This window comes from Carcharhinus amblyrhynchos, chromosome 8 (genome assembly GCF_965287045.1).
Source record: "Carcharhinus amblyrhynchos chromosome 8, sCarAmb.v2.hapA, whole genome shotgun sequence".
Classification (NCBI taxonomy): Eukaryota; Metazoa; Chordata; class Chondrichthyes; order Carcharhiniformes; family Carcharhinidae; genus Carcharhinus; species Carcharhinus amblyrhynchos.
This window is the reverse complement of record NC_137331.1, coordinates 86,842,645-86,868,370: the sequence shown is the minus strand read 5'-3', so window position 1 is coordinate 86,868,370 and position 25,726 is coordinate 86,842,645. Positions and strand designations below refer to the sequence as shown.

At 41.1% G+C, this 25,726-nt stretch overlaps 1 protein-coding gene across 5 annotated transcripts in view; it reads left to right on the top strand.

Moving 5' to 3' along the window:
- The window catches only part of triqk (triple QxxK/R motif containing), an 87,651-nt gene that overhangs the window by 16,443 nt on the left and 45,482 nt on the right, over positions 1-25,726 (top strand). For 2 of the 5 annotated variants that reach the window (XM_080194961.1, XM_080194959.1), the window contains 3 exons: positions 13,782-13,827; positions 15,589-15,646; positions 19,915-19,997. In XM_080194961.1, coding sequence (XP_080051087.1) covers positions 19,937-19,997 — 61 coding nt within the window. In that variant the 5' untranslated portion in view covers positions 13,782-13,827; positions 15,589-15,646; positions 19,915-19,936. Of the gene's footprint in view, positions 1-13,781; positions 13,828-15,588; positions 15,647-18,331; positions 19,030-19,914; positions 19,998-25,726 lie in introns of those variants that run through there. The other 3 variants (XM_080194960.1, XM_080194958.1, XM_080194962.1) reach the window with 2 other exon arrangements.

The following is a 25,726-nucleotide window of genomic DNA, read 5'->3' as shown; positions in this document are numbered from 1 at the left end:
TGCGCCCTCTCAATAGCTTCCACATCCTTCCTGTAGTGAGGCGACCAGAACGGCGCACAGTACTCCAAGTGGGGTCTGACAAGGGTCCTATAAAGTTGCAGCATTACCTCCTGACTCCTAAACTCAATCCCTCGATTAGTGAAGGCCAGTACACCATACGTCTTCTTGACCACATCCTCCACCTGCGAGGCCGATTTAAGAGTCCTCTGGACCCGGACCCCAAGATCCTTCTGCTCTTCAACCCAGCTAAGACTCCTACCCTTGATATTGTACTCCTGCATCCCGTTGGTCCTGCCAAAATGGACCACTGCACATTTATCCGCGTTGAAGTCCATCTGCCACTTCTCTGCCCAGTCTTGCATCCTATCTATGTCATGCTGCAACTTCTGACATCCCTCCAGACTATCCACAACACCACCAACCTTCGTATCGTCGGCGAACTTACTAACCCATCCCTCCACTTCCTTATCTAGGTCATTTATGAAAATGACAAACAGCAAGGGTCAGATCCCTGGGGCACTCCACTGGTGACCGACCTCCATGCAGAAAAAGACCCATCCACAACCACTTTCTGCCTTCTGCAGGCAAGCCAGTTCTGGATCCACAAGGCCAAAGCCCCTTGGATCCCATGCCCTCTCACCTTCTCAAGAAGTCTTGCATGGGGGACCTTATCAAACGCCTTGCTGAAGTCCATGTAAACCACATCCACTGCTCTTCCTTCGTCAGTGTGTTCAGTCACATTTTCAAAGAACTCAACTAGGCTCGTAAGGACGATCTGCCCTTGACAATGCCGTGCTGACTATTCCTGATCATTCTAAACTTCTGTAAATGTGCATAAATCTTGACCCTTAGAATCCTCTCCATCAACTTACCAACCACTGAGGTCAGACTCACCGGTCGGTAATTTCCCAGGCTATCCCTGTTCCCTTTCTTGAAAATAGGAACCACATCTGCAATCCTTCAATCCTCCGGAACCTCTCCCTTCTCCATCGACGACGCAAAGATCATCGCCAGGGGCTCTGCAATCACTTCCCTCACCTCCCACTCATAATCGGAAAGATGAGCTGGTTAAGTGCATTGGCCACACTAAATTCTCCCTCAGTGTACCCAAACATGCGCCGGAGTGTAATGACTGAGGGATTTTCACAGTAACTTCATTGCAGTGTTAATGCAAGCCTACTTGTGACACTAATAAATGAATGAAGTTGAGGCACTTCTGACCATGCATCAGTTCCTCAGCACTGCATTGGAGTGTCAGCCTTGATTTTTGTGTTCAAGTCCTGGACATGGGACTTGAACCCAGAACCTTCTGACCCAGAGGTGAGAGTGCTACCAACTGTTTCACCAGTGACAAATCGGTATTTGGTAAGGGAAGTTCATGCATTTTGATATTGCCACTTAATGCTGCAAACGCATATTAAAGCTTTGGAAAGCTGATAATTTACAAAGCAATTTGTAGTCTTTGCAAGATGTTTAACAATGTGTAAAATGTAAATTCACCACTCAGCTGGGCTGTTAGGTGAACAGTGAGATATGGAGAGTTCAGTCCTTGTAGGAAAAGATTAAATTTATAATTGATAATTACAGAGTGGCATGACAATTACTGACCTATAGACATAGTTCTTTTGGCATAAACTGGAACTGACCAGATGGATCATAATGGCCTTGTACATTCCTATACTTTTATAAAATAGTCTAGTGTTTTTTAATTAAGTCCATATCCCAGAATATTCTGCCTTGAAAACTAAGAAAGTAAGGAGGTTACACATCAGGACAAGATTCAAATAAAGAAAAAGGAAAATGGTGGAAGCATCTAAATTATGTGAATCATGTTTCTTAGCTGATAGGCAACTTCATTTCTGAAATTAACATTACTTTCATTATTTAGATTCCTGCCAATTTGCACAGATGTATAAAATTTTCTATTGCAAATTACATTTTACACCTGCAAAGTTGTGACTTAGTCCCAATTCTATGTTAATATTTTTGGTAATGTACTCATGTTTCAGTAATATTCAGCTATTATAAATTAACATAAAGATATTATTTAATGACATCTCAGATGGTCCAGAAGTTTGAGCCTCTGATCTTTCTCTGGTATGACCTATGATTACAGTTATAATATTTACACTTGGTGGATGTGTGAGGTGCCTTAAGTTCAGAAGAGGCTTTTTCTAAATTCATTTGGGAGACATGGGCATCACTGGCTGGCCAGCATTTATGGCCAATCCCTAGTTGCCCTTGAGAAGGTGGTGGTGAGCTGCCTTCTTGAATCGCTGCAGTCCATGTTCTGTGGGTTGACCCGGAATGCCGCTAGGGAGGAAATTCCAGGATTTGGACCCAGTGACTGTGAAGGCGATACATTTCCAAGTCAGGATGATGAGTGACTTGGAAGGGAACTTGCAGGTGGTCGTGTTTCCGTGGATCTGCTGCTCTCGTCCTTCGAGATGGAAATGGTTGTGGGTTTGAAAGGTGCTGTCTAAGGATCTTTGGTGAATTTTGCAGAGCGTCTTGTAGATGGTACACAGTACACAAACATCGGTGGTGTTTGACTACATTAACCAAATGTTATTACCTAAAAAAAAAGTGCTGGACCCCCTGTTTTGAGTATGTTTGTTCACGATTTAGTCCCAGCAGCTGTTGTGCAAGAAGTTCTGAGAAAAAGGCCACAATGAAGGGAAATCGAGTGTGTAGAAGAGAGATACCAAATTTTGGTCAGGGATTCAAAGATGAGAGCGATTTCTAATTCACCAGTTGTCACACACTGAAATTGCATTGACAACAAATATGAAAAGCCAACTGCACTTCGATTCCCCACGTAAGGAAAGTGATACATAACTTACTTACAATCTCTTTGTAACTATCAGCAATTGTAATGTCCCAATGTTTTACCTGTAGCTAACATTAATTCTATAACTTGCTGATATTCATCTTGTACCTACAGCCAGAATCCTCCCTGCAATGTCAGGCTCTCCAATTAATGCCCATTTTAACAGTTCCTAACTTGTTCTCCTTTTTGTATGTATTTATAAATTTATATTGTTTTTGGGACTTGGATGCATTAGCAAGGCTGCATTTACTGCCTATCATCAATAGTGGTGAAAGCAGGATAGGCATCAATAGCTTGCATAACTGAGTAGCTTGTCAGGTGGCTTCATGTGATGTGGCTTGGAGTCACCTATACGCTAGCCTGGATAGGAATGAAAAGTTCCCATTCTACGTAGAAACATACAAAGAAACATAGAAAATACGAGCGGGAGTAGGGGCCATTCAGCCCTTCGAGCCTGCTCCACCATTCATTTTGATCATAGCTGATCATCAAAATCAATATCCTGATTCTGCCTTCCTCCCATATCCCTTGGTCCCTTTAGCCCCAAGAGCTATATCTAAGTTCTTGAAACCACTCAATGTTTTGGCTTCAAATATTTTCTGTGGTAGTGAATTACATATATTCACCATTCTCTGTGTGAAGAAGTTTCTCCTCATTTCAGTTCTAAAAGGTTTACCTCTTATCCTTAAATTATGACCCCTAGCTCTTGAATCCCCCACCATCGGGAACATTCTTTCTATCTACCCTGTCTAATCCTGTTAGAATTTTATAAATTTCTATGCGATCCTCTCTCAGTCTTCTAAACTGAAATGCATTCAATCCTAATCTTAGTCTCTCCTCATATGACAGACCTGCCAAAACAGCAGTCAGCCTGGTAAACCTTCACTGCACTCCCTCTATAGCAAAGATACCCTTCCTCAGATAAACTGCACACAATGCACCAGATGTGGCCCCACCAACGCTCTACACAATTGCACTAAAACATCCCTATTCCACTACTCAAATCCTCTTGCTGTGAAGACTTCTTCATTGCCTGCTGTACCTGCGCACTTACTTTCAGTGACTGTGAGTATCCACCTCTCTCAATTTAACCTATTCAAATAATAGTCTGCCTTCTTATTTTTGCTGCTGAAGTGGATAACCTCACATTTATCGACATTGTACTGCATCTATCGTGCATATGCTCACAAACACAGCCTGTCCAAATTGTGCTAAAGTATCTCTCCTCACAGCTCACCCTCCCACCCAACTTTGTATCGTCTGCAGATTCAGTTCCCTCTTCCAAATCATTAACATATACTGTAAACAAATGGGGTCCTAGCACAGATCCTTTTGGAACCCCACTAGTCACTGATTGCCAATCAGAAAAATACTCATTTATGCAAACCCATTGCTTCCTATTTGCTAGCCAGCTTTCTATCCATTTTAAGATGTTACCTGCAATCGCATGTGCTTTAACTTTACATAGTAGTCTGTTATGTGAGACTTTGTCGAAAATCTTCTGCAATTCTAAGTAAACCACATCCACTGGTTCTCCTCAGTCAAGTCTATTAGTTACGTCCTCAAAGAATTCCAATTGATTGGTCAAGCATGATTTCCCTTTTGTAAATCCATGTTGACTTTGTCTGATTATACCACTGCCTTCCAAATGCTGAGTTATGAAATCCTTGATAGTGGAGTCTAGCAACTTGCCCAGTACCAACATTAAGCTCAGTGGTCTATAATTCCCTGTTTTGTCTCTATCTCCCTTTTTGAATAGCGGGCTTACATTAGCTATCCACAGTCTGTGGGAACCACACCAGAATCCAAAGAGTTTTAGAAAATAACCACTAATGGATCTACTGTTTCCAGGGTCATTTCTTTAAGTACTCTGAGGTGCAGATTACCAGGACCTGGAGATTTATCCACCTTCAATCCCATCAATTTCCCTAAAACCATTTCTCTACGAATGCTGATTTCCTTCAGCTCCTCACTAAAACCAGGACTGTGACTATATTCCTTCACAAAGTGGCTCTTTACAGGCTGATGTTGGAAATATTGACAACAGCTCACAGTTTCTAGTTCACGGTTACGTAAAGGAGGTTCTTGAGACCTTAAAGAGGGATGACTCCATTTCAGGCATAGTGAGCATAACGATTTACAAGATTTGTTGACTTTCCCATGGTACAGGGAACTTATTTTCCAGCCATTGGTTACATGTACATTGTTTTATGAGTACCATACCTCAATTTTTCCATGTACTAGAACTGAAAGGGATTTATGTCCAGTTAGCATGTGACTATAGGCAGTGCATCATGCTGTTCAATGCCCAGTATGTGGGTGGCGAGATGCAGTGCTTGCTCTATTTCAGTTATTACAACAAATCAAAGAGTGGTTACTGAGCAAAACAGACTATCGATAACAATATGACTCGTGACTCCAGTTCACAAAGAAAGCAGTTCAAATTGCATATTAGTAGATTATAAAATCAAATTCAATTAATGTGGTAACTTGAGACGACCAGCAGGAAAAAAAGGCCATGAAACCTTTCAGTCAAACAGGTCGAGTTGGCCTTCATAGCAAGAGGATATGAGTACAGGAAAAGGGATGTTTTGCTGCAATTGTATAGGGCATTGGTGAAGTCACACCTGGAATATTGTGTGCAGTTTTGGTGTCCATATCTGAGGAAGGATGTCCTTGCTATAAAGGGAGAACAGCAAAGATTTGCCAGGCTGATTGCTGTTTTGGCAGGTCTGTCATATGAGGAGAGACTAAATCACTTAGGATTACATTCACTGGAGTTTAGACGAGTGAGAGGGGATCTCATCGAAACTTATAAATTCTAACAGGGTTAAGACTGGGTAAATGCAAAAAGAATCTTCCCAGTGGTGAGGGAATCCAGAACTAGGGGTCATAGTTTAAGGATAAGGAGTAAATCTTTTAGAACTGAGGTGAAGAGAAATTTCTTCACCCATAGGGTGTTGAATATGTGGAAATCGTTACCACAGAATGTAGTTGAGGCCAAAACGTTATCTGATTTCAAGAAGAAATTAGATGTAATTCTTGGGGCTAAAGAGATTAATGGATAGGGGGAAACGGGGTATCAGAATATTGATTTTGATGATCAGCCATGATCAAAGTGAATGGCAGAGCGGGCTCGAAGGGCTTAGTTTCTGTGTTTCTGTGGTCACCATCATAGCCACTGGCAAGATGATTTTTTTTCTCTGCTCTGAGGTTGGGTTGCAGCATTTGGAAAATTTCAGTATGGACCTTGTTGTTGAAGCGAAGATGTCTCAAACATCGGTTATTACTGAGACTCCTTTAGAAGAATTGCTCACTGGACACCCTGATTGAATGTGGCCTCTAACTAAGAATCCTTTTCCAGTCCTTCCTCTTCCAGCAGCTTGCCTCACTCTGGCCTCTGTTCATTCTCCTAGTCACGCTCAGTTCCAAGAGACTGCACTTACCTGTGCGTTCATGTCCGAGAATAATTGAATGGCACCTTGAAAGTCTTTATGGAAGCAACAAGCAAGGTGGCTAAAGGGAAATCTGTGGATGTGGTGTACTTAAAATTTCCATGAGGCATTCGATAAAGTGCCACATCAGGGATTACTATACAATATAAAAGCTCACTGTGTAAAAGGTAACATATTAACAGCAATGCGGGAGTTCCTACAATACTTGGACTATCAAAGTTCAAGAAGTCAACTGACCGCCACATTCTTAAGGGCAATAAATGCTGCCCAGCCAGTGAGACTGATATCCCATGAACGAATAAAAGAATTAGCGTGGATAGAGGATCAGTTTGCTAATAGGAAGGAGAGAGTAGAGATAGATGAGTAATTTTTAGATTGGCAAGCTGTAATGAGTGGAGTGCCACAGCCATCACTGCTGGGTCCTCAACAATTTAGCAATCTATATCAATAAGTTTGATGAAGGGACCAGATGTGTGGTTACTAAATTTGCTGATGGCACAAACATAGCTACTAAGTAAGTTGTTATGGGGTCATAAAGAGTTTACAAAGGGATTTACACAGGTTAAGTGAGTGGTCAAAATTTTGACAGATGGAGTATAATGTGAGAATATTGAACCAATCCACTTTGGCGGGAAGAATATTTATTATTATTTAAGTGGAGAGAAACCACAGAGCCATCTGGTACACGGGGATCTAGATATCCTGGTATATGAATCACCAAAAGTTAGTATACCGATGCAGCAAATGAGTAGGAGGGCAAAAAGAATGTTAGTGTTTATTGCAAGGGGAATGGAATATAAAAGTAACTCAGTGTTGTTCCAGCTGTACAGGTCTTGGTGAGACCTCAACTGGAGCACTGTATACAGTTTGCTCTCCTTACTTAGGAAAGGATATAATTGCTTTCAAAGCAGTTCAGATGAAGTTCACTCAACTGACTCCTGGGATAAAGTGGTTGTCTTATGAGGAAAGGTTGAGCAAGTTAGGCCTATGCTCATTGGAATGATTCCATTAAAACTTGAAGATCCTGAGGGGACTTGCCAGACTAGATGCTGAGAGGCTGTTTCCTCTTATGGGGGAGTCTTGAATTAGGGGACCTGTAACTTTTATTTTTTTCCAGAAACATGATGAACAGCCATAATACTGTCAACTAACATTGAACAAAAGAATAATGTATTTATTAACATGAAAAGATTGACTATGATGCAATACTCCTTTATCCCACTTATAAGTTCATAAATGTACATAGATTTGTAAGGCTAACACAAGTTACAAAATTTATTGAATGTTGTTCCCCTTACGTAAACAATCCCTGTAAACCAACAGGCGAACTGTGCTCAGACACACCTGAGTCAGAAGCCAGGTGGCGGACGCCACCCGATACAAATTCTGCGGATTTCTCATCAAATTTCTCCAGGTAATTATCACAACGTGAGCCAATTGGTCTCATGGGAACTCTTGTTTCCACACAACTGTTTCCAAACTTCACTTTTGAAAAAACACACCTTGGAATCTTCTCCCATACAATGCTTTATATAAGGTGCCTTCACCGTGGATCCATTTCCAGGATTTCAGTATCTCTTTTCAGTATTGCTTTGCCTTGGATTGCCATGTACATTCAAGCTTCCACACAATCTCTCAGGTTAGCCATGCCAGTGGAACACCAATGCTTCACAGATTGTATTAAGATATCACCAATATTACGATTACTTCAGATATCTGCCTCCTCGCTGGTGAACATAACCAGGTCTGCATCTTTCAGCTCTGTCTGGGAGCTTCTCTCTGCCTGTTTCTTTAACTTCAGTGAACAATACTCTGTTCGATTACCTGGTTCTTTTTGTCTCTTCTGATTTACGTCTCCCTGAGACTTCCTTTTCATCACCTAATTTCTAGAACTATCTGTTTTTTTAGCTTCTGGTATTTGCTTTCTTGCCCTGACTCCATGTGCTGCTTCTGTTCTGGCAGTTTCTGTGAGAGCTGCTTCTTCTCAGCTACCTAGTTCCAACTGCCACTAGGTTCAGTTTAAAACTCAATTCAAAAAATCTTTCTAACCTAAAATGGCCTCATGGTTGCTAAGCAACAGCCTAGCCTTTCTTTAATGCTTGTTTGTTTTCATATCATAAACCCTTTAAACACAATGCAGGCACAGTTTAAAATGAAACCAAAGCCCTTATACATGCAAACACCATTGTTTAACATGAACTAACTGAGGTTTCACCTCTTTCTTACACAGAAATACATAATTGACCTTACATAAATCTATACCTTATTTCAAATGTCAGATAATACAAATATAGATTACACAAAGCTACTTCTTTTTCCTGACAGGAGGCTCAGTCATTGAATTTATTCAAGATTGAGATAGATTTTTGAACAACAAGGGATTCAAGGATTAGGGGGCAGCAGACAGGAAAGTGCAGTTATGGGCACATTCACATCAGTCATGATCATATTGAATGGTGGAGCTGGCTTAAGGGGCTGAATGGCCTACTCCTGTTCCTAATTCTTGTATTTTTGTGCAAGTTTAAAGGAAAGTATTCTCTGGAGCAGAGACTCCAAAGTGTCATAGGAGCCATGTTACCTGTTGAGTTACATCATGATCTGGCTACTCATGATACTTCCAGTGGACACTAACTATATGCATGTGATTGCCTTCACTAAGCTGGCGCCTGGCAAATTTCATGTTAAAAATGTGTGTGCATGTAGCAAACAAAGTTTTGGATCCGTATTATCACGAGTAGCTTCCAAAAACAATGTTACCAAGAACAATGGCCGGGATTCTCTCAAAAAAATCCAAAGTGTTGAATTTGTGTGAAAACTGGAGTAACTCACAGCAGGAGTTTTACGAAGCATCTCCCACACTGTGCACTGCAGAGTGCCCTCAACATGAATCATGCTCAAATTCATATGCTGGGGTCTATTCCCACCTAAGAGGCCGGTAATATAGTGCTGAGTCGGCCACTGTGCATGTGGTGATCTGTCAGTGCTGAGATCAGCACGTGCGCAGTGGACTCGCATCCCTTGCATCGGGTGCTGCTTGAATCTCCCAGCCCACTGTGCTAAAACATTAGCACAGTGGGATGGGAAAATTGCCCTGAATATCTCTAAGCCCTAATTTCTTCAGAATGGACTCAAAGCGATGACTGATTTTTTTTCCCCCTCTTCTCACTACTCCCCAGACTCTCAGATATTGCAATGTTGCTGTTGTTGGCCAGGTTAAGATGATGTACCATAATTCAAACCATAGATTGAATCAGGAATATCCCTGCCTTTATACACAATGTGTTTAGCTGCCCAACTATTCACAAGCATCCTGCTTTTTCACAACAAACTTGTAGATATGAAACTCCATTTTGAAAATATGCCTTTAATTCAAGCAGTAAGTTTCATATCTGGGATCAAAATAACTTTGAAATGCTATTTCCGAAAGCTTTTCAGCTCAAATTCCCTGCATAGTGAAGCTAATTGGCAGAATGGTTGATAAAATACTTTGTTAATGTTTGAACCACAGCAATTTAATTTGGTCAAGGTTATATTAATGTTCAAATAACTTTTGCATACCCACAAGTAATTTAGCAAGAAATCTTAATTTTTTTTTCAGACTGCAGTGGGCTGCTTTCCTAGAGTGTTTTAGCAATCGTGTAAGAATATCAATGTAGTTTGGCCTTCTGAGGTATAAACTAGTCTTTATGAGAGTGCAGTGGGTGATGAGTTACAGTCCCAAAGGAATGTGTTTTTGATAACAACCTTCATTTCAAACATACCAATATAGATCTATTATTCCCTTTCCACATCTACAGCAACACATTTTAAATTACACTTGATACTTTATGCAAATGGCTATCTGATTAGACACTGTGGCAGCGTCTGCTGATGTCTCCCAGGATTTCTGTAGAGTTTTGTTTACTAACCATCAAAGCAGTGTGAGAGAACGAAGATTACTGTGTAGCTTTGAAAGAGGATAGCTAGCTCACCGTATTATACCTCTTATAATTAGAAATATACAGTAGACCAGAATGCAATATTTTCAGTGTGCCTTGACTTTAAGCACAAGTAAGATATTAGTACCATTTTTTAATGAACTAATGTAGATTGCTTAAAAATTCCAATTATACAATAACATTGCATAACAGGGAATAGAGCTTAAAGTTGTGTAAGTGATCAAATATAAATCCATTCTGTCAAGCATTGATAGATTATGTTTTGAGAGTAGTGACCAGCACTGGCCAGTAAAGGCCATTGACAAAGTGGTCTCTTTACAAATTTAGGTTAATTAAAAATAAGGGGAAAGCGAAGCTTTATTTAATGACAATTTAGTAATTGGCTGTAGAATAGAAAGCATAAAACTTCAGAAATCAAGATACAGTGGAAAAAGGTATTTATTGATTGACCGAGAGTATATAATGTAAATTGAGTAAGCTGATGTCATGGATGAAACAATGAAGGGGTTAGCAAACTAAGGAAGAGATAAAACATTAAGATTATTCCCACTGATGCAGAAGGCCATGGAGATATTTAACGGAGGTATTTAATGCTATATAATTCTTGTTGTGGTATAAAGGGAGTATTTCTTCTAGGTAAATGAGAGAATCAGAAGAGGAATTAAGAAAAATATCTTGAGCGAATAGGCTACTTGAACATAAAATTCTTTGTCACAGGGAGTGACTGATCCCAATGTTTGTGAAAGGTGAAGCTAAAATCGATAGCAGGAACTATGGCTGAAGTTCTCCAACCTCACCTGCAGCTGGGTTTCTCCAGTACTGCTGCAGTGAATGGCGATTTGGCTGAGCACCAAATTCTCCATTCTTGGTGGCAGCAGTAGCAGGGCACGTGAGACTGGAGAATTCCAGTCTATACCTTTATGTGAGGTTATTAAGAGCAAGAAAGGATATTGAATTAATTTAAAGAACAGACTTCTGCTGTAATGGTTGACATGTGGAAAAGTTGGGACCAGTTTGTTTCTCCCAAATCTATCTTGTTCGTTGGAAAGGCGATAAGAGATATCCTAGGCTTAAGTAAATGAACTGCAAAGACTGCTGGACAAGACAGCTGAATTTGTTTATTGCAAAGAAAACCAATGAGAAGAATGATCCACTTATTTTAAATAATAGAACATAGAACATAGAACATAGAACACTACAGCACAAACAGGCCCTTCGGCCCACAAGTTGCGCCGACCACATCACCTACCAACCTACAGACCTATCTATAACCCTCAATCTCATTAAACCCCATATACTCATCCAGAAGTCTTTTAAAAGACCCCAGCGAGTTCGCCTCCACCACCACTGACGGCAGCCGATTCCATTCACTCACCACCCTCTGAGTGAAAAACTTACCCCTAACATCACTTCTGAACCTCCCTCCCCGCACCTTAAATCTGTGTCCTCTCGTAGCGACCATTTCAAACCGGGGAAATAGCCTCTGAGAGTCCACCCTATCTATCCCTCTCAACATTTTGTAAACTTCTATCAGGTCGCCTCTCAACCTTCGTCTCTCCAGGGAAAAGAGTCCCAGCTCCCTCAACCTAACTTCATAAGGCATGCCTCCCAGTCCAGGCAACATCCTTGTAAATCTCCTCTGCACCCTTTCAATAGCTTCTACATCTTTCCTATAGTGAGGCGACCAGAACTGCGCACAATACTCCAAATGAGGCCTGACAAGGGTCTTATAAAGTTCCAGCATTACCTCCCGACTCCTAAACTCAATCCCTCGATTAATGAAGGCCAGTACACCATACGCCTTCTTGACCACCTCCTCCACCTGCGAGGCCGATTTAAGAGTCCTGTGGACCCGGACCCCAAGATCCTTCTGCTCCTCAACACTACTCAGACTTCTGCCCTTAATAGTGTACTCGTTCATCCCGTTGGTTCTGCCAAAATGGACGACAACACATTTATCCGCGTTGAAGTCCATCTGCCACTTCTCCGCCCAGTCCTGCATCCTATCTATGTCCTGCTGCAACTTTTGCCATCCTTCCAGATCATCCACAACACCACCGACCTTCGTGTCATCAGCGAACTTACTTACCCATCCCTCCACTTCCTCATCCATAATGAAAAGAATTTTAAATATATGTCAGCTCATATAGTTATCTATGTTGAATTAGGAGACAGGATTATAAATTAAGATTACCTTTAAATAATTAGCACTTTAGGACTAATTCATACCTATAGTTAACTGCGGTGGGGTATACTTTTGCTTGGTGAGTGCAACCTTCTATTGACACACTGACAGAAGTACTTGATTAAAAAGGGATTGGAGATGTGTTGCCGTGCTGCTAAGTCATGAAGTTAGAAATGCCTGAATGCCTTCAGAGTGAAATGTCCTTCCACATTTTGAAGTTACAAAACTCAATATAAGCAGAATGATAGGAGAGTTTTAGAGGATGTATTTTAAGGATTTATAGGTCATAGGAGGCTCTATCCAAAAAGAGTCCAGAGTAACATTTTTTTCAAAAGGAATGGATAAGTATTGAAAAAAAAGGCTTTAAAGGGTCTACAGAAAGGGCAGGGAAATGGGACTTAGAAGATAGCTCTATCAAAGTGCTGGCAAAGGAGTAATGGCCCAATTAGTCTCTGTGTAAAATTATATGATTGCATTAATTGCAGACTCAATGTAAAATAATGCAACTACTAATGACCTAAATTGGTTTAAAAATAACATCCAGGGGTGTGATGGTGAAGTTTGAAAATAAGTTAACATGATTCAACAAATTGTAAAGGTAGACAAACCTAGTACCAAGGCTAGAGGAAGGTGAAAATAGTTTGACAGGGTTCTGTATGTGGATCTAAATAAATAGCCTGTTTAGGTTGAATAATCTTTTCCTTGCTCTTGTGTCTTTGTGTTTTTTGATCTGCGAGAAATGATCTATGAGTTGTCGTAGAAGTACATTTTATTTTGTACGATCCAGGGTTCATTTAAGTGAATAAAATGCAGGCCTTTACTGAAAAGCAAAAGGCACTGCATGCTCTGATACTGCTCCTAGGGTGCTTAGGAATACTACAATTTTTATGCATGATATTTACTTGTCATAATTATACTACTTTCCAGGACGGTAAATTCACTTTATACAGAACCACTCAGGTCAGGTGAAAGTTTGAACCATTGTGCAGAGGGCTGGCCCATCTTGCTGGACGGAAAAGAAAAGCGATGTGTGAAAATTGTTAAAATAAAAACAATGCTTTTTTTATATGGTGCTTTATGTTTATATATATATATATTTATATATGTGTGTGTGTATATGGAGAATCAGGCTGATCACAATACATTTAGAATGTATTTGGTAGACAGTCATGGGAAATTAAACATTTTATTTTGTGGCTTGATTTTAACCTGAAGAAGAGTGACAGATGTTTGGCTGGCCCACATCACCCATTCACATTTATGTTAGATTCTTGCCTGATACTGGCAGGCTGACAGAACAGCATGTAGGCATGATTAGGTAATGACTACTGTAAGGAATTAATAATGTAGGTTGTCCTCAATGCTTTGTTTAGGTACAGCCGGATGGAAAATACATGGTCCCTTTCGTTTTCTTTGCACGTACGTAGTCATTACTAAATCCTTCATTGTGGCTCTCCCCACACATCTGTGAGTTTTGAAATAACCAGAGAGTCGGAATCAAAATGCAAAAAAAATGTTCTGAACAAAATGTTTTTAAAATTACAATGACTGGAATAAATTTGTGTACATTACCATTTTGACAAATTGTGCTTTTATTATAAATCTGTCCCTTTGTTTCCCTTCCGGTGAAACAACTTAAATATGAGAAGGGCTTTTGTGCTATGTGCCTCAATGTAAACACACCTCCTGTGAAATGGATAAATTTCTGATATAGCATACTGATAGTGGCTGAAATTCTCCAACCATTCACGCCGGTGGGATCTTCCGGTCCTGGCGCACCCCTGTCGTGCATTTCCCTGTGGTGTAGAGTGGAATCATTAGGCAATCCCATTGACAGTGGCGGGACCAGAAAACTCAGCAAGCGGCGCACCACCTCCTGCCACCGATAAACATGTGGCCAGAGAATCTTGCTCAGTATTGTTGTTGGGCAGCAGATCAAACTACTTCAAATACTGTACCTGACCACTTCATTCTGCAGAAGGATTCCCTTTTCTCTCTCAGAAGCTACAAGTATGAGAAGACCCCTTTGAAGTGACAGGAGAAGTCGGTTTCACTGGGAGGATTCCCTTCTCCAAAGCTGGTCATTCAGCCCCATTCTTATAACAATGCATTTTGAAAGTCTCTGAACCTTCCTGGAAAGCTAAAAACCTTTGAAATCCTTTGAAAACCTTTGTTTTCATTCAATTTTGCAGTTCAGTATCTTTAATGAGCCTTTGATAGCTTAATGGTTTTACATAACATGCTTCAGTTTGGTTTATTTATCTTTCCCTACACAGTTGAATGGGTCTGAAGTATCCCCCCCCCCCCCACCTCTACATTTGTTCCTAACTGCAATTTTTATAAACATCCTCCTTCTGATTGACAACTGCAGGCAACTTTAAAGCAAAGTGTTTTCAGTTACTCTTTTCTAACTGCAGTGTTTATAGTGCTCCCTGGCATCTTGGCAGAGCACAAAATCCCTTCCCATGTAATTTAAGGCTTTCTTATCATACATAACAAGGTCTTGTTAAGTGTGAAGCCTCTGGTATATTGATCAGAGATGTGATTTTTATTTTTTTGAGGCAATATTAACATTTAATAACCATGGACATGTACTATGTCATGATTTTGGGTGTTTAGTCATTTTTTTAACTAATATTTTGGGCTAGTAATGTAGTATCACTTATGTTTTATCCAGTGTCATCTTAATTTTACCAGATTTAACTGGTAAGGTATCAAAAACAAAATTGAGTCAAATTAGCTTTTAAATTTAAAGCCTTATAATGATTACAATTGAATTTCAGTTGTTATAATTTGAATTTGCAAGGATATGCAACTATATTTTTTTGAATATAGAAATATTTAAATTTTTTTAAAGGTAGGAATTGGAATTTTTAGTTGTTAGTTTAGCTATTTGTGTTTTCATGTTTACTATTGCACTAGAACTCCCTCCCTAAATCTCTTCAGTCCCATCTCTCACACGCCTCTTTGAGACACTCTTTAAAACCTGTAGCCAGGATTTTAGTGACCTTCTGTATTGTCTCATGTGGTTATATCAAGCTTTATTTATTGATGTTCTTGTACAGCATCTTAGGATATTTTGCTGCGTTGAAGGTATGGTGTAAATGCGAGTTATTGCTACAGGCACCTAAAACAGTGTAGCATTCCCTCATTGTTATTGTGAAGTGTTGTGTTTTGCAGGGGACATCAAACCTATCTGCCTGTTCATGTGGATGTAAACAAAATCTCATTGTATACAGTAAGTTCCCATTTTAAGTTGCCTAATTCTGCTTTGCTTCACTGTAGCGTCACAGGTGTAATAGGACTAGTGTGCGCACTTAGCATTGGGACTTTTGCTTTAACTTGATTTCACACCAGGGCTGTTGAAAGGTGTGTGACCTGACTGGCACCATTTTGGAGCAGTCTGTCTCACCACCCCCACCCAATGCTCTCTCCCCCTCCTTGATTCTTTCTCCCCCTCTCCGAGACACTGTTCCACTGGTAGAGAATCCACAGGTGATTCGGTCCGCCTTGTTGGCCAACAAGGGGCATACACGCGGTGGGTCGTGCGAGGGCTGCTCTTGGATGTTGCTTCGAGAGTTGCCTAGTGCTTCACGTCGTTAGTGTATGCTTAAACTGGACCAACTGATGGGCAACACGACAGTTCAGTGACTGTCACTGTTTGCTGTGCAGATACATGGATCTGGGTTGGTGACTGTGGGAGTTTGCACATTCTCCCCGTGCTTGCGTGGGTTTTCTCTGGGTGCTCCGGTTTTCTTAGGCTGATTGGTGTTAACAAATTGTCCCTAAATTAGACATAGAACATAGAACATTACAGCGCAGAACAGGCCCTTCGGCCCACGATGTTGCGCCGACCAGTTACAAAACAATGACCCACTAACCTAAACCAATCCCTTCTCGTCCATAAACCTATCCACGGATCTCTTAAACGCCCCCAAACTAGGCGCATTTACAACTGCAGCAGGCAGGGCATTCCAATCCCTCACCACCCTCTGGGTAAAGAACCTACCCCTGACATCCGTCCTATAACTACCACCCCTTAATTTAAAGCCATGCCCCCTCGTGCTAGATTTCTCCATCAGAGGAAAAAGGCTATTACTATCCACCCTATCTAAACCTCTAATCATCTTATATGTTTCAATAAGATCCCCTCTTAGCCGCCTTCTTTCCAGCGAAAACAACCCCAAATCCCTCAGCCTCTCCTCATAGGACCTCCCCTCCATACCAGGCAACATCCTGGTAAACCTCCTCTGCACCCTCTCCAAAGCCTCCACATCCTTCCTGTAATGTGGGGACCAGAACTGCACACAGTACTCCAAGTGCGGCCGCACCAGAGTTGTGTACAGTTGCAACATGACGCTGCGACTCCTAAATTCAATCCCCCTACCAATAAACGCCAAGACGCCGTATGCCTTCTTAACAACCTTATCTACTTGACTCCCAACTTTCAGGGATCTATGTACACATACACCTAGATCCCTCTGCTCATCCACACTATTCAAAGTCCTCCCGTTAGCCCTACACTCGACGCATCTGTTATTCCTACCAAAGTGAATTACCTCACACTTCTCCGCATTAAACTCCATCCGCCACCTCTCGGCCCAGCTCTGCAACCTGTCTAAGTCTTCCTGCAAACTATGACACCCTTCATCACTATCTACCACACCTCCGACTTTGGTGTCATCAGCAAACTTACTAATCCACCCAACTATACCCTCATCCAGATCATTAATAAAAATTACAAACCTCCCTTAATCTGGCGTAGACAAAAGTCATAGGTAGAAGAAGGTAGATGAGGCACTCGCTGAATGTTAAAATGGCGGCGCAGGCTTGTTGGGCCAAAGGGCCTGTTTCCTGTGCTGCGTTGTTCTTTGTTCTTTGTAGTCAGCACTTCCCTTCCTGACCCTCCCATTCACAGCTTCTCTCTCCTTCCCTTCCTCACTTGTGCCAACCCGCTCCGAATTCCTTGCTCACAGGAAGGCTTCAAGCGAGTGAGTGGGGAGGGGTGGGGGGGTTGGGGTGGCGGTGGGAGGGAGTGTGCAGGGTGCCAGGAAGGATAAATGGTGAGCGGGAAGGTCAGGAAAGGGAAGTTTTGAGTGGGAGGGTCGGGCACAGGGAGTGGTGAATGGGAGGGTCGGGAAGGGGAGTGGCGAGCTAGGTCGGGTGGGGGAGGGGGAAGGGGGGAGAGGGTGCCATGCAGGGGGATTGGCACTTGGGAGAGTCAGGCAGGGTAGCGGTGAGTAAGAGGGTCAGGGAGGGAAATTGGCACATAGGAGGGAAGGTCAGGTGGGGGAGTGGAGTGCAAGCAAGAGCCATCGAGCAAGAGAAAATTGGCCTGCAGGCAATAAATAAAAAGTTAGCATATTTCTTATTTTCAGAATTACATTTTAGAAGTTATTTAATTGATGAATACAGGAATGTTCAGTATTTTCAACTTACAGGGTACTTTGCTGTAATATTTTTCCTGTTGAGAAAGTTAATATAGAACTTTACTAAAGATCTCACATTGATGGAATGGGAAAATCTGATTTGCTTAAAATATTTCACTTAAAGTTGCACTTTGCAGGAACATAACAAAGTCTTTAAGCAAGGAATTACTGTGCTCTGAGTCTTGGTCAATAGTTATCCATTAAACATCACATAAAAACAGATTATCTGGTTATCATTCCATTGCTGTACAGGGGAATGTTACTTTATGTAAATGGTTAGCCGTGTTTCCCTTCATTACAACAGTGTAAACCTTCACAAGTACTTCAATTCTACAAAGGCTATAAATGGCTTTGGGATGTCCGTAGGGCCCTAGGCAACTGTAAGCACAGTTACCAATAATGGAGTAACTAAAATCAGAGCTTGACAAGAGCATGGATTTGGAGGGGTGCAGTGATCTTCTTAAGGTGACAGAGTTATGGAGGAATTTGAGAACAAGGCGGAGTATTTTTAAATCAGTAGTGCCAATGTTGGTCAGCGGGTGAGTAGGACTTGGTGTGAGTAGCACAGTTTTAGGTGAGCTTACACTGAGTGTAAAATAGGAGGCCACCAGGAGAGTATTCGGATAGTCAACTCCAATTTTAATAAAAGCAAAGATGAAAGTTTCAGCAGCACATGAGTTCAGGCGGAGATGGAGGTGGAAGCAGGCAGTTTATGTGATGTCAGAAATACATCAGATATGACACCAAGGTTGCCAAATATCTGATTCAGCCTCAGCCTAATCAGTGACTAAGGAATGGAGTTTGTATTGGTAACTATGGACAATAGCCCCGCCTTCACCCTCTATAAATTTGAACTCATCCAAACGTGTATTGCCCCATCATAATTTATACCATATCCATTGACTGATCACTCTGTGCTCACTAACCTGTATTGACTACCCACCCGATAACATCTCAACTTGTAAAATTCTTATGCTTGTTTTCAAATCTCTCCGTGGCCTTGCCATCTCTGCAAACCTGCAACCCAATATTGGAGGCATTCTTTTACCAATTCAGTATTGGATGTCAGATAAGCAGTGTGACAAATCAGAGCCGGTGAAGGTGAGAGAGATCTGAACATCAGGAAATGAAATGATCCATCCCCATATGCAGCAAGCCTAGGGCACCAACCAAGCTTCAGCTTGGAGAAGTGGTGAGTATCTTTTGTATCATACATGTGTAAGACCATGACCATTTCCAACAAGAGAGAATCTAACCATCTCCCCTTCACATTTAGTGGCATTACTATAATTGAATTCACTACCACCATTACTGAACAGATATTTGACTGTTGCATCCATATAACTACTGTGGCTACAAGAGTAGATCACAGGTTGCAATTTCTGTCATGAGAAACCTACTCAAAGTCTTTCTACCTCCAACAAGGCACAAATTGGATGTGTAATGGAACAGTCTCCAATTACCCAGATGCAACATTCAGAAAGTTCAACATAATCCAGGATAAAGCAGCCAGCTGGATTAGCGACCAATCCACTCCTACAAGCATCAGCCCTTCCACATCAGAAAGCAATGGCTGCAGTGTGTATCCACCACCAGATACACTGTAACAACTCTCTAAGGCTTCTTTAGCAGCACTTCCCAAATCAGTAACCTCTACCTCAAAAGGGCGAGGAATCAGGCATTTAGAAGTACCACTGCTTCCAAGTTCCTTAATCGTTACTTCCCTACCTAACAGCTCCATTGGAGCACGTTAATGTGGACTGCAGCAGCCAAAGGAAGCTGCACACCACAACCTTCTTTGGGACAATTATGGATGGGCCTTAAATGCTGGCCTTGTTAGCAGCACCTCCGTCCCAGGGATCAATCACAAATGCTTAAAAGGAAGAATTGGGTGTCATCCTAGATTATTACAAAGCACAGAAATGAGCATCCTCAGGTTCCCATGCAAAGAGATTATCATCCACCAATTCGCTCAACACAGTTGTAAGTGAACATGCTCAATATTTATATTCATGATTCAAACATTTGAAGTATGTTTTTGGAAATAACTCCTGATCGCCGCATTCTTTATTTGTAGACATTCTGTTACAACATTGAAAATGGGAAGGAAAGATGCCAGCACTTCAAAAATCCCAATCGATCACTACCGGAAACAAATAGGTATCACTTTTAACCCTTTAAATGTTATATCTTATTGCAGATTGTGAAATAATTATGCAAGTTATAACTGTATTCATTTTATAAAAACAACATTTTGCAGAAGGAATAGTCCAGGCATTCTTGAGAATTAATTTAAAAAATTACGCAGATTTATTTTAAACATTATTTACAACAGCTTAAGACTTTAGACTAGACTTCATTTGGAATAGTCACTTTACAGTTTAGTTTCCTCACTGGGGTAGGCAATGGCATTGTGATAATGTTGCTGGACTAAACGCCGTGACTGAAGACATGAGGCGGGATTCTCCATCCCTGATTCCGCTGCAACGAATGGAGGCTTGGCTGAGCACTAAATTCTCTGTCCTCGTTTGCAGTGGCAGAAGAGTGTAAGCGGCCAGAAAATTCCGGCCATTGTTTCAGATTCCACCATGACAGCAGATGGAATTTAGATTCAATTAATGAATGAAAAGGGAAGTAAAAAGTAGACCCAGTAATTCTGACCATGAAACAATCGCCAGTTGTTGCATAAACTCATCTAGTTCGCTAATGTGACTCTAGACCCAAAGCAATGTGGTTGGCTCTTAAATGCCTTCTGAGCAGAGTCAGTTAGGGATAGGAAGTAGTTGCTGGCCTATTCCGATAAACAAATATAAAAAAAATCTCTTTCCAGATCTTCTTTGCAAAGGCATGTTCTCTTTTTAAATGCCTCAGAGGCAGCATGTGGATGTGTTGAAACTCCATGAGGACCTGATCTCATCACCAGCCAAACCACGTTGTGGTGCTTGTTTGAAAGCTCAGCAAAACATGTGACAGGATATGCCATCTCCTTTCCTCTTAGGGCTTTGTGTGGGCCATTGTCTGATGGCCTTGTCGTCAACCTTTTCCATGAGAGAGGTAGTACGATATGATTCAACTGGCTGCAGCATTGTGCGGTAACATGGCCAGAGATATCCTTTGCAACAGGGCAGATAGAACCTCGGCACATATTGACATTTGGTATTTGGAGTACCAAAGGTCCATACAGAGCTTGATGTAACCATGCCACAAAGATGACCATTGGGATGAGGACAGAATTGGGCATGTTTCTTTCCCTTAGAACCAGAGGTTGTATATCTGAGGGTAATCTATGGTGTCTCTCTATATTTTATCCCCAGCACCCCGGTCTTCTGAAGCCATATTTTTTGTAGGGTGAGATTCAGAATTTTGGCTTTCATGGGAGCTTTAATTGCCTTAATAGCTTGTGGCTTTTTCATAGCCAATGACCTTCGAAAATAGCCCCAAAGTGGGGCCACGCAGGCAAGCTGGCATGTCAGCCAGTGATGGGAAATTGTGGTTCCACTTTTGCAACTGTTTCAAAAAGTGGTCTAACATTTGAGGTCAGTGACTCTTCATTAGAACTGAGAATGCTAATAGATGTAATGGTTTTTAAGCAAGGCAGAAACTCACAAGAGGCAATTGGAGGAAAGGATAAAAAGACCTGTGATTGGATGGAAGGTAGGACGAATAGATAACATTGAGAAGCAGAAAGAGATGGTAATGGAACAAACAAAGAAACAGAAGAGATGTCAAGAGGAGGTGTAAATGGGAAAAACACGACTGCCATCAACAGCTGCCTTCCAACAAAAAATGCAGCCGTGTGTTTGTGAAATTGTTGAATTCAGTGTTGAGTCCAGAAGGATTTAAAGTGCCTCATTGAAAGGCATTCTGTGGAGGCTGAGACCACATTCTTCTATGACCAAGTTTTTGTGCCTTATTGTGTTGTGAAGAAGGGAGCAATTTTTCCAAATGCTTGGCTTCACTACTGAGTGGCATTGCCATATGGTGGATCGTATGTAGTCATACTATAATTACTGGCATTGAATGCAACTTGTGCAGATCATCATGCTGCTGTTTCTTTAGTGAAGCCTATGGTTCTCAATTAATAACTGTCTTCCTTCGTAAGTGGGAACTCTCTGCCACCTATATCCTATCCTACATTATGCCCTCCCTGACTCCCCGTTAGTTGATTTTCCAATGAATCTGGGGTTTTTCCAACTTGGTTTAAATCTCTACGCAGATGGAGTTGACGTAGCTAGATTAGCACTGGAAAACTCATAATTCTTCATACTGGTAAACTATGACCTTTCATCTGGTTCAATTCCAGCATTATCCTTGGGATTTCTAAAACTTGGCTTTTGATTACCTGTATTTAAGAGTATCTGAGCTTGGGATGTCGGAAGTGACCCTACAGTGAGAGAATGTGCACTTCACATCTGGCGAACAGAGACTTCACTCATATGAATTTCTCAATAGTTTAGCTTGGATATACTTAAACACAGCTTGATTTCCCAGCATTTCTTCCTTTCCGACATTTCAACTAATACCTTGCCTGAATTTCAGCTTGTTCCTAATACAACTCCTACCCATTCCACCCATCTCTCCCCTACAAACCTATATTGCCTCCAAATCTCCTGACAGAACTGAGTTTAAATCCTTGTCCTCATTCTCTGCTTCTCAGATTGTGAACATAGATGCTTATGGAGGATTAAACCTGCACCATTTATGGTTGTAGAACAATGTTTCATATCTCCATTTGTTTACTTTTGTTGATATTATGTCCATTTGTATATTTTTAGTATTTGTGAGTGCTCATACAGCAAACAATATTGTTTCAGCACATCATCTGCTATGCTGACATACTACGAGTAGTTTACTGGCATGGATTGAGAATTGGTTACAGACAGAAAACAGAGAAGAGGAATAAATGGATCATTTTCAGTCTGTGACTGGTGGAGCACTGCAAGAATCAGTGCTTGGGCCTCAGCTATTCAAAGTCTGTATCAATGATTTGAATACAGGGATTACAGGTAATATTTCCAAGTCTGCAGATGACACAAAATTAAGTACGAGTGTGAGGAGACTGAATAGATGCTTCAAGGCGATTTGGAGAGGCGAAGCGATTGGCCAAAAATTTGGAAGATGGATTACAATGTGGAGAAATGTGAGGTTATCCACCCTTGTAGGAGGAAAGAAAGACAGGGTTTTTTTTTAAATGGTGAGAGGCTGGAAAGTGTAGAACTTCAAACATGTCCTCACTTATGGGTCACCAAAAGCTGACATGGAGGTACAGCAAGCGATTGAGAAGGCACATGGTGTGTTGGCCTTTATTACAAGAGTATTTGAGTACAGGAGTAGAAATGTCTTACTACAGTTAAAGAAGGTCTTGGTAAGACCTCAAGAGTATTGTTTTAAAGTTTAGCTGTTAGTGTCACAAGTAGGCTTACGTTGACACTGCAATGAAATTACTGTGAAAATCCCCTGGTCGCCAAACTCCGATGCTATTCGGGTACACTGAGGGAGATGGCCAATGCACTTAATCATCATGTCTTTCAGACTGTGGGAGGAAACCAGGAGAAACTCATGCAGACACAGGGAAAATGTGCAGACTCTGCACAGACAGTTACCAAGCCGGGGATTGAAACCGGGTCCCTGGCGCTGTGAGGCAGCAGTGCTAGCCACTGTGCCACCTAAGGAAAGCTCTTCTTTCTCCAGGGAGTGCAACAAAGGTTTGCTAAATGAATTCCAGGGGAGGGAGGGATTGTTCAATGAGGAACAACTAAATAGCTTTTATTCTCTGGAGTTTTAAAGAATGAGAGGTGATCTCATTCAAATGTACAAAATTCTCACAGGTCTAGACAGGGTAGATGCAGGAAGGAAGTTTTCCTCCGGCTGGGGGCGTTCTAGAACCGGGGCACAATCTCAGAATAAGGGGCAGGTCATTTAATACTGAGATGAACATTTGGAATTCTCAGCCCCAGAGGACTATGAAGGCTCTGATTGAGTACGTTCAAAACTGAGATTGACAGAATTCTACCTTTTAAAAACATCAGGGGATACACAGATAGTGCAGGAAAATTATGTTGAAGTAGGTCAGCCATCATCTCGTTAAATGGTGGAGTGGTTTGAAGGGCTGACAGGCCCACTCCTACTCCTATTTCTTATGCTCTTATGTACTTCAGGTGTAAAATGTGAATGAAACTATAATCATAACTTTTTTCCTGATAACCCTGTTGTGTAACTTCTTCCTTTTTTGCACCTGGGCTGAATGACAGCTGTTTACTTTTGTTACTGCATGTCACATAACTGATAACTAATTTACTGTAACAAAATTAACCAGAAGCAATTCTCACTAAAACATATAAAATAATGAATATACTGTTAATACGCCTGTCATATTTTCTTCCTATTACATTTTGCTGTTCTAATGCTATAGTTTATCACAGTAACTGGAGCTATGCAGAGCGTGCATAACAAACTTAAATGATCTCCGTCACCTAAATGATTGTGTTTACTCATTTAGAATAACAAATGAGTCTGATAAATACAGTCCAATCAGTCTAACATTAATGTTGGGAAAACTACCAGAGACCATTGTCACGGACAAAATTAATTCTCACTGGGAGAAGAATGGGTTAATAAGAAACAGCCAGCATGGTTTTATTAAGGACAAATTGTGCCTGACTAACGTGATTGAGTTCTTTGATGAAGTAACAGAGAGGGTTGGTGGGAACAATGCCGAGCAAGTTGTATTTATGAAATTTCAAAAGGTATATGATAAAGCACGACATGCCATATATGAACATAGATGCAGATGCTATTAGAAGGACAGCATCAACAATGTTTGTGTGTATATAATATATGTATATATATTTGACTTGGGTACAGGGAGTACAATTTGGAATTATGTTGCAATTTAGTGCACAATACAAAACTTGGAAACAGTAAAAAGTGAAAAGAGAGACAGCAAACTTCAGGGGGACATAGACTGGTGAAATGGACATGCACGTAGAGCGATCAGAATTCCATGTTCTAAGGAATATGAAGTGCACTGGCATCCATATTGCATTCAGAATTAATACTAACAAAGATTCAAAGTAACCTTCTGGAACTCCTTCAACCCACAAGTAAATCTGATAATTCCATGGTTTTGAAATACTGATGTGCATTACTTTACATTTGACTACTTCAGTGCCATTTGCTAATCTATACATCTAATTTACAATGTTATGGGCCCCTGAGTCCTTCCATACGATTTGGTATCTCCAAATGCCAAGATCTGCAGTATCCTTTCCTGCAGATCAATGATAAAGCAAATAGGCAACGACCAATTCTTAAGAAATTTCAATGTGCAAAATGTATAATCACATTGCTATTTAGATTGCTTCGTTTTTTAAAATCTAGTTTTCAGTTTTCTCTTGTGTTTGATTGTTTTCCTTCTTTTCGTAAGACCATAAGAAATATGGCGTAGGCTGTTCGGCCCCTCGAGCCTGCTCAGCCATTCAGTAGGATCATGGCTGACCTGACATTCCTCGCTTGCATTTTCCTGCCCTTTCCCCATAACCTTTGATTCCTTACTGATCAGGAATATATCTATCTCAACCTTAAATGTACACAGGCACTCTGTCCCCACAGTCCTCTGCAGCAAGAAATTCCAAAGATTTTCAATCCTTAGAGAAGAAATTGCCCTCGACTAAGTCTTAAAATTCTGACACTACACCCTCTGGTTCTAAACTCTTCCATGAGGGGAAACATTCTCTCAGCATTTACCCTGTCAAGCCCCTTAAGAATCCTATATGTTTTAGTGAGATCACCCCTCATTCTTCTAAATTACCACGAGTAGACTCCCAACCTATTTAATCATTCCTCATAAGACAATCCTTCCATACAGGGATCATCCTAGAACATAGAAC